This window comes from Bombus impatiens, unplaced genomic scaffold, assembly GCF_000188095.3.
Source record: "Bombus impatiens unplaced genomic scaffold, BIMP_2.2 scf_1553, whole genome shotgun sequence".
In the NCBI taxonomy this organism is placed as follows: Eukaryota; Metazoa; Arthropoda; class Insecta; order Hymenoptera; family Apidae; genus Bombus; species Bombus impatiens.
Window position 1 is genome coordinate 187,520 of NT_177972.1, and position 10,225 is coordinate 197,744.

Consider the following 10,225-nt stretch of genomic DNA (forward strand, 5'->3'; position numbering starts at 1 on the left):
AATAGGGTGCGCTCTTTTCCACCACCCTATAAGTCTATTTGAGTGTTAATAGTGCAAATGATTTGTCGTAGTTTGCTAAGTACTTTTTTCGAAAATTGGTCTGTAGATACAACGAAATAATTGTAATTCCAGAGATACATGTTTACAAAGTTGCCATAAGTATTCAAACCTTGAGAAAAATTTCTCATACGTCGATTATATAATTATGTTGTTTTTCCTATCGCCCAATAATTGCTTAGCATTCAATATATAAGCGACCGCCAACCAGAAGCATTCGTCGTCTTGCATTGCGTCGCATCGGAACTCTCTCCTACGTTTGGTGTTTAATTTACGTATGTATTGCACAAAGTTCTGTATTTTCGCTAATATTTCGCCATCTCATTACCTCTGATCTACTTTTTAAGAAATAATATCTACATCTATGCTGTAAGTTTATTGTCGTCTTAGTCATTTATCGACCATGTATGTCAGTGACACCGCAATTTCAAATAACTTTTAATTCTCTTATCATCTGCACACACAAAAAAATGTGATTATTCAGAGATGGGTAAACCTTCAAATAGGGTGCGCTCTTCCCACCACCCTACAAGTCTACTTCAGTTTCAATAATGTGAACGATTAGTCGCAGTTTGTTAAATGATCTTTTGAAAAGTGGTCTGTCGTTACAACGAAATAATCGTATGTCTAAAGATATACGTAAATAGGGTGCGCTCTTTTCCACCACCCTATAAGTCTATTTGAGTGTTAATAGTGCAAATGATTTGTCGTAGTTTGCTAAGTAATTGTTTCGAAAATTGGTCTGTAGATACAACGAAATAATTGTAATTCCAGAGATACATGTTTACAAAGTTGCCATAAGTATTCAAACCTTGAGAAAAATTTCTCATACGTCGATTATATAATTATGTTGTTTTTCCTATCGCCCAATAATTGCTTAGCATTCAATACATAAGCGATCCCCAACCAGAAGCATTTGTCGTCTTGCATTGCGTCGCATCGGAACTCTCTCCTACGCTTGGTGTTTAATTTACGTATGTATTGCACAAAGTTCTGTATTTTCGCTAATATTTCGCCATCTCATTACCTCTGATCTACTTTTTAAGAAATAATATCTACATCTATGCTGTAAGTTTATTGTCGTCTTAGTCATTTATCGACCATGTATGTCAGTGACACCGCAATTTCAAATAACTTTTAATTCTCTTATCATCTGCACACACAAAAAAATGTGATTATTCAGAGATGGGTAAACCTCAAAAAATTTCTCTCATAATTATAACCACCGCATTGAAAATCAAGTAAAGTGCAACAGTCGATGTAGCGATCTATCCATCAAAGATTATTTCATGATACCTTCTTTAGTCTAGCACAATCTACAAACCGCCGCTTTTTCTATTTTACTTGCACGATATCGAAAATAGTTGCCTTTCACATCAGCGAGTTAAGTATAAGTTGCTACATTTAAGTCTACTTCAAGATGATGAGGTATCATCACATATAGATTTAAATGAAGTATTTTGCGAATATAGTGAAATAAAAGGCTGTGCAGCATCGCGGCGGTTGCAGATATATGAAAAAGGTTCTTCAGAATATTAACCTCATCAACATGTTACACTAGCAATTAAAATCGTTGCGATACACTCACTAAAAGGATATATATTAGTTATGCTAGATTCTATTCGAGAAAAGTAGGTTTAAGAATGAAAGCACCAAAGACCATTAGGGCCCGAAAGAAAAGATGATAGCAATATACATTTAGTAATAATTCTCATCTACTTATATCGCTAATAAGATGTGTGTTAAGGTATCGAACATTGATGTTACAGATTGATAAAGGAATTTGGGGGAGTGTAAAATGGATGTCAATCGCATCATTTTCGGGGGGATGAGATCACAACCGATCACATCGACGATATCCATGATCATAAACATGTTGCTATACTTCATATATTCGAATGTTCCTTACTCTTCGACGAATGTTCCTTCCAAATCGCTATTGCCAGCTTACGATTTCATAGTCGTAGGCGGTGGTTCTGCAGGTATGGTTTTTCATATTATCCACGCGAAGTTCCTAAATCTGATAAAAGTGTGTCAAAGATAAGTGCATTGGTGTGTTTGCGTTCGAAGATGTTCGCGTTACTGCTCCTAACACGAGGAATTGTCGCAAAAATTTAACAATTTAGAAATCGCAATTTTTTTGTCAAATTTCCCTTCACAACTCTGTCAATCCACTAGATGTATTAGCAATGTTGTACGTTATTTCTTCATACTAACACCGAAATTTTAAGTTCTAATTTCCTTCATCTAAATATATTTTCCGTTTACTTCGTAAACGTATCTTTGCGTTATCGCGAATTTCGTTTCTTAATTTCAACAAATTATCTCTCTCGATGTTTTGAAATTAGACTACGGACTTTCCAATCAAAGATAGTTGTGAAGTTAAATTGGATTAAGATTTCTTAGATATATTTTATTTAAAATGAAGTGTAACTTTGCACGATGACAGGAGCCGTGGTGTCAAGTCGCTTGTCCGAAATAGAAGATTGGAACGTACTTCTCCTCGAAGCAGGTGGCGATGGAAGTACTATCTATGATATTCCTTCTCTTGCCAACAATCTGCAGTTCACCAAAATCGATTGGGAATACACTACGGAACCCAACGAAAATTACTGTCGAGGTAAAAAGTATGGAATTATATCGACTTATAAATAATAACAGTAAATAGATAATTACAAAAGCAAAACTGCATCCGCTAATCATCCACGTCTAACGCTCTATTTTTTACGGTGGAAAGAAGGGGAAGTAGATAAAATTATATCACGCTTGAAAAGGACTATAAAATACAATTTATGGCAGTAAGAACAAACGAAGCGTGTAAATAAGCGAATCTTTCTAAAACATTCGCAAATCATCACAATACAGTTCTAACGTATGTTGTCGCTGAACTTTCCAAGCGCGATAAAATGACAGATCTAAAATTTTTTATTTTGTAATTACCAAAGATGCAGGTATTATAGCCATAATTAATATTGCTTTGTATTAAAATATATAAATGTGTTTGTATACAAATACAAAACATATAAATGTACGGACGTATTAATTTCAAGTAATACCACTTGAATTTTATTGATTTGTATATAGTACCAATAGGTAGATTTAGGCATACCTAATTCAAATCTAAATCGAAGAATGAATCTATCGCCGAACCAAAAGATATATAATCGTGAATTAATAACCAAATGACAACAATATTCGTTAATGAATTATTCGCAACGCTTTCGACGTACTTTAACATAAATTATACCCACAGCGATGGAGAATGGTCGTTGCCGCTGGCCACGTGGCAAATTACTGGGAGGTAGCAGCGGAATAAACTCCATGCTTTACGTCCGTGGTGCCAAAAAAGACTACGACATCTGGGAACAGCAAGGCAATCCAGGATGGTCGTATCAGGATGTGCTGCCTTATTTCCTAAAATCTGAAGACAATCGAAATCACAGCTACGCCAAAACACCGTATCATTCAACCGGCGGGTACTTAACCGTCGAAGAACCACGATGGCACACTCCTCTGGCCGCTGCGTTCATTCAAGCCGGCAAAGAAATGGGTTACGAGAATCGAGATATTAACGGAGAACGGCATACTGGCTTCATGATTCCTCAAGGCACCATCAGAGATGGTAGTCGCTGTTCCACGGCGAAAGCCTTCTTGCGGCCAGCCAGGATGCGGAAAAATTTACACGTCGCCATGGAAGCGTATGTTACCAAAATTTTAATAGATCCGTCAACGAAAAGGGCTTACGGCGTAGAGTTCATTAGAGACGGGGAAACGTTGCGCGTACATGCCAACAAAGAAGTGATCGTTTCCGGTGGAGCTATTAATAGCCCCCAGTTGTTGATGCTGTCAGGAATAGGACCTAGAGAACACTTATCGGAACACGGTATACCAGTGATTCAGGATTTAAGAGTGGGCCACAATCTTCAAGATCATATAAGCGTGGGAGGCCTTATGTTCCTGGTGAATGAAGAAATTTCAGCCATAGAGACCAAGATAACTAATATCAGCTATATCCTAGAATACGCCATATACGGAGACGGTCCTTTGACTACCTTAGCAACAGTGGAGGGAACATGTTTTATCAATACCAAATACGCGAATGCCTCCGATGACTTCCCAGATATACAACTGCATTTTGTACCATCGGGGCAAAATAGCGAAATTTTTATGGAATATCGTGGACTGACCAGAGAATTCTACGACGCCGTATATGGAAAGCTTGGCGGTAGCGGCTCGTGGAGCGCGTTTCCCGCGCTTTTAAGACCAAAAAGCAGAGGTGTTATCAAGCTTCGCAGCAACAATCCGTTCGATCATCCATTGATTTATCCGAATTATTTCAAGGAGCCGGAAGACATGGCGACATTGGTTGAAGGAGCTAAGTTTGTGTACGAATTGAGTAAAACTGATTCGTTTAAACGTTACGGGAGCGAAATGAATCCGACACCATTTCCTGGCTGCAAGCATATTCCCATGTATAGCGATCCTTTCTGGGAGTGCATGGCCAGATTTGTTCCCGTGACTATATATCACCCCGTGGGTACTTGCAAAATGGGGCCTAAGTCGGACGCGAAAGCCGTGGTAGATTCTCGGCTTCGGGTTTATGGAGTTGCTGGACTTCGAGTCATAGACGCTTCGATTATGCCAAACCAAGTGAGTGGTAATACCAATGCGCCGACTATTATGATTGGTGAGAAGGGTGCCGACATGGTAAAAGAGGATTGGTTGAAGAAATAGGGTTCGGATTGATTGCTACTTTTGTAAATTCATTTTAAGCGACTGCTAGTAGTATACCATTACGTAATAAAAACATACGGTTGTGAATTGAAAACAAATTTTCATTATGTATCGCGTATGGCGGAGCACGATTTAAAATATAGCCTTGTTTTATAAAATTAGGCGATCAACGTCAAATTAACGTAAGTGAAGTTAGATTATAATTATATGGAGAAACATTCTTTCGAATATATATCGTAATACTGGATCCGTCCTCTAGATATCATAATGTTTAAAGTAATATGATCGCACGTACTTTCTTAGGATAAGAAAAATGTTTCGTACATGTATAATAATATAAACTATGTGTTATGCAATAAAATAGTTATTACAATAATTTGTCTTTGATTTCGTCATGTATCGTGCGAACGTTGACTTTGATATAATTGCTCCTTCAAGAGGAAATGTAGTACAATAAAATACTATAATATGTTCAACGTGTCGAGGCGATAAACGTAAGCAAAACGAGAGTGATACAGATGCAACTGTTGGCTGCCGACTAGTGACATTCGAGAAATTAACATTTTGAGTAACTTTTCTTATACATGTATCTGTTGGTCGGAAACTATGGTTCCTAAGGAAAAAAGCTATAGTTGCGAATATAGTTTTCGAAATATTTGCAAAAACCAGCAGTGGATAATCAGCAGTGGTTTTTGCGCATGAAATAATTTATCGGATAATAGAAGTAGTTCGGTATCTCATGAACAATACCTGGACAAATAGAGAGAGTAAGACGGACAATGCTAAAACCATTCTTGTATTCAAATGCAAGGAGGTCATTATGAACACTTCTTAAGAAGCTATACAGAGAAAGTTTGTTAATGTACAAATTCACTGTAACTCGAAAGCGAGGAAAAATAGGATACGTGTTTGCAAGAACGTCCTTTCTTGTACAGAATCTACAGTCGCAGCGGTTTCTGGATGCTACGAAAAATTCTGCATAATTAAGGAATACAATTGTGTAGTATCGGGGAAAAGGGCCTAAGAAACATCGAGTTAACCATGAACAATGTCGCGTGAGAAGAAACACCCAACAGATCTCACAAAGGACATGACCTAACAAACAAACACTCACCACACTAATGAAATAAATCAATCAAATTCGAAGATGGTATCCCACTGGAGGTAGCCATCCACATGTTATATTATTATACCACTAAGCTATAATACTTTACCAAATGTCCTACTGGATAAATTGTAAAATGTAAATAAATAAATAAAAAAAAATAGAAATGTGGCGAGAGCCAAGGCGCTGTCGCGTCTATCAATGTGTCCTGGGTCTTTTCAAGTTCATAGTTTCGTAGAAAAGACCTACGTGACCCTGGCCACGAGCGTCTGCGGAACACGTGTGCGGTGAGCCTAGCAAAAGACAAAAGAGATGCTACATCGGCCAGAATGCGAGTTGAGAAGCGCAGTGTGAGTTGAGAGGTCACAGAGTGTGAATCGAGAAGTCAGAAAGTGCGATTGGAGGAGCGGAATAGTATGATAATAAGACGTACGACGATATTGTAATCGGTCCTTTTGTTATTGAGTATCGCTTATTAAACTACACTAAACTCTAAATAAAACATCATTACTTGTCCTTACTCTAAGATCCATACGTTACTACAATTGTATAATGATTATAGAGATTGGATATACAGTATAGTGAAGTACAGTTTGAAAAAGTGAAAAATACTATATTTACTATAAGCATTTCTAGTTTAACTAGAAAGAATAGAAATATGTGTTAGAGGTACATAACACCATATATCTCGTGCACATATATAAAATAAAAATGTACACTAAACAATAAAAGATATATTTCCGCGTACATACGCGTACATACATATATTTACAGTATACCATATCTAAACGCAATTCGAACTTCAGGTGAGATAAATAAAAGAAATTCACAGTCACTATCGGAGCCGAAAGTCAAGGTTCCTCTGTATTCTACTTATTTTATTTACATTTATTTAGCAAAAACTCGAAAAGTAAATAAAATCACGGAGCTGTTGTCGTTGTACTTTCACTCCATTTTTCTAGCTGTTATCAAATTTTCATTTCAGTTACTAGGAGATAGAGAACTACGAATTTCCAACTGTCATTTTTTCAACACTAATTTTATTCCAATTTCTCAAAAGATATGAGGTCCTTTGATGAAATTTCAGGAAAACTATTATCACCTTTTAAAGGATGTACGAATGCTTTTTTACACTGAATATACGTAATTTACGATGTTGCAAAACAATTTCTCAAAATATCTCGTTCACGTGATTATCAGCAAAATAGCACTCGTCGCTTTGCATTCCACTATATCGTTGCACAATCTTACGTTTAACGTTTTGTAGATATTACAAGATATATATATTTTTATTTTTGAAATAAATTTTCTTGTAGTTACAATCTTTTATCAAGGACAAATTTAAGGTAGAAATAATTTCGAAAAAATAATAAACTGAATAAAACCGTGACGCTTATGTGTAATGAATCGTCAAAAGCGACCAAGAGATCTCAAAATATTTTTCGTAAGTATGCACATTAATTTAATGACATGTCAGCATCACCCAAATGTGTTCATTAATAATTTTCTATTACTTCGTCTTATCTTGCGAATAAGATTATTGTGAATGTATCATAACATAATATTACAGACTGACAAAGAAAATAGGAGAAGTACAAAGTGGATATCGAAGCATTTCGGAGGGATGAAAACAAAACCAACTGTACCGGTGCTTTCGATGTTTTTATGCGTATCGTTTTCTATCATCATCATCATGTATGTATCACGTATTGTGCCCTACTCTTCGACGAGTGTTCCTTCCAAATTACTGTCACCAGTTTACGACCTATTAGTCGTGGTGGGTTGTTCTTTTTTCATTCCGTCGTTAGAAAATTCCATTTTTTGATCAATTGATACGAGAATTTATCAACTTATCAATTTATCAATTTATCCATTTATCAATTCAGCAATTCATCAATTCATCGATTCATCGATTCATCAATTCCTCGATTCATCAATTCCTCGATTCATCAATTCCTCGATTCATCGATTCATCGATTCATCGATTCATCAATTCATTAATTCATCAATTCATCGATTCATCGATTCGTCGATTCGTCGATTCACCAATTAATCGATTCATCAATTAAACAATTCATCAATTCATCGATTCAGCAATTCAGCAATTCATCAATTTATTTTAATTTCATATAACGGCTCTATCTTATGTATAGCATATTAATGACGTTGTGCGTCGTTTCTATATGTTAACGACTATATTATAACGTCTTGTTTTCTTCATATTTTTATTTCTTTGTTTTCTTCAATATGTATTTTAGGTTTGTTTTGTAATCATATTTAGAATTCATCGAGAATTTCATTTCGTAATCTCGACTAACTGTCTCCCTTTCTTGATATTTCGAAATAAAGCTACATACTCTTGCCTTAAAAATACTTATAACTTTTAATTATTTTCAGTCGTCTCAACTACGTTCTATTTAAAATGTATCGTCAATTTGCACGATTACAGGAGCCCTTATGGCGAATTGCTTGTTCAAAATAGAAGATTGGGACGTACTCCTCCTGGAAGCAGGTGGCGATGGAAGTGCTACATATTACATTTCTTTACCGGACAGTGTGTAGTCTGAAATCGATTGGAAATACAGGGTGGAATCTAATGAACTGCAATTCGTTAGAGACAGAGATACATAGCGCGTTCGTGCCAACAAAGTGATCGTTTCCGCGGGACTTATCGGTAGTTCACAGTTGCGGATGATATTGGGAATAGGACCTAGAGAACACTTCTCCGAACACTGTATACCAGTGATTCAGGATTTGAGAGTGGGCCATAATCATCAGGACCATATAAGTGCGGAGAAGGGGTTACGTTCTTGCTGCATGAAGAAATTGCACTCGTAAAGAGTAGGTTGTATAATATTAGGAACGTAATAGAATACGTCATACTCGGAGAGGGTCCTTGGGCCAACGTAGGAAATATCTAAGGAATAGCTTTTATTAATAAAAAATACGCGAATGCCTTCGACGATTTCCCAGACATACAACTGTACTATTATTCATCGAGGCAGATCTCGGACAACATTAGAGAGATTCGTGGATTGACCAGAGAATTCTACGACGCCGTATATGGAGAGCTTCACGACAAAGACCTGTGGAACGCGAATCATACGCTTTTAAGACTGAAAAGCAGAAATGTTATCAAGTTTTGAAGTAAAAATCCTTTCGATTATCTATTGATTTATTCGAATGATTTCAAGGAGCCAGAAGACATGGCCACATTGATCGAAGGAATTAAGTTTGTGCTCGAGATGAGTAAAACTGCTTCATGCAAACGTTACGGGAGCAAAATGAATCCGAAACCATTTTCTTGCTCCAAGCACATTCTGATGTATACCGATCCATACTGGAGGGACATGATCAAACTTTATCTCTCGACTATATTTCAGTCCGTGTAAACTAGCAACATGGGGCCTAAGTGGGACTCAGGAGCCGTGGTAGGTCCTTGGCTTCGAGTTTGCGGAATTACTTGATTTCGAGTTATGGGCTGTTCGATTATACCCTACATAGTCAATGCCAATGCCAATGCACCGACTCACATAGCCGCTAAGAGAGGATCGGATGTGATAAAAGAAGTATGGTTGCAGGAACGGGATTCAAATCAATAGCTGTCTTTGTAAATTAATTTTATGGGATTGTTACTTTTGAATGTAAAATAAATTTTCATGGCGTATTACGAATAGCAGAGCCGCTGTCACAACATTTTCATGTTTGATAAAATTAGACTATCAAACAAAGTTAACATAAGTGAAGTTTGGTTGTAATTATACAAATTTGCCTTTTTACATTAGTAATGTTATACTCTTTCCGTTCGCTTGTTTACAGTAAACAAAACGAAGTGCTCTATCGCATACCCGGCCTCGCTTCAACGTCTCCTCATGTTGCAGAAAGTTTTTAAGATATTTTCCCCAGGACAATCGCTCAAAAAGGTATAGCGTGCGCAGGCGTAAGAGGGCACATGCCAGCATATGTGAGAGAGAAAGAAACTGTTTGAAAAAACTGAACGCGCCAGCCCTACCCTTTTTGTAGACACCTATCGCAGTGCTATGACAGTGCAAACTCATGCTTGACATTCATTCTGAATTTAACCTAATTAGATAGTTTGTATTTCTTTATCAGAAATATAGTAGCACGATGCCTTGCCGCGTTTTGATGTCAAATTCCTAACACAGTTTTACATCAGATATTAGCATTTTGAATAAGACCTAGACGAATTTTAGTTATAACAAATGAACAGGTCGTCTTGGCAACGCATTAACACGACACCAAAATTTGACGAGATTCCTGAGAAATTCATATTCTCAGAGAAATCCGTTAAAATAGTTAGAAGAATAT

At 36.7% G+C, this 10,225-nt stretch overlaps 1 protein-coding gene and 1 pseudogene across 1 annotated transcript; both read left to right on the plus strand.

The window, feature by feature from the left end:
- Nucleotides 1-221: 221 nt before the first annotated feature.
- Nucleotides 222-5,164, plus strand: LOC100747540 (glucose dehydrogenase [FAD, quinone]-like). The gene is made up of 4 exons (XM_003494124.4): nucleotides 222-332; nucleotides 1,827-2,039; nucleotides 2,507-2,677; nucleotides 3,311-5,164. The coding sequence occupies exons 2-4, from the start codon at nucleotides 1,856-1,858 to the stop codon at nucleotides 4,789-4,791; spliced, it is 1,836 nt and encodes a 611-aa protein (XP_003494172.1). The 5' UTR covers nucleotides 222-332; nucleotides 1,827-1,855; the 3' UTR covers nucleotides 4,792-5,164.
- Nucleotides 5,165-8,143: 2,979 nt separating this feature from the next.
- LOC117152423 lies at nucleotides 8,144-9,498 on the plus strand (annotated as a pseudogene).
- The last annotated feature ends 727 nt before the right edge of the window (nucleotides 9,499-10,225 follow it).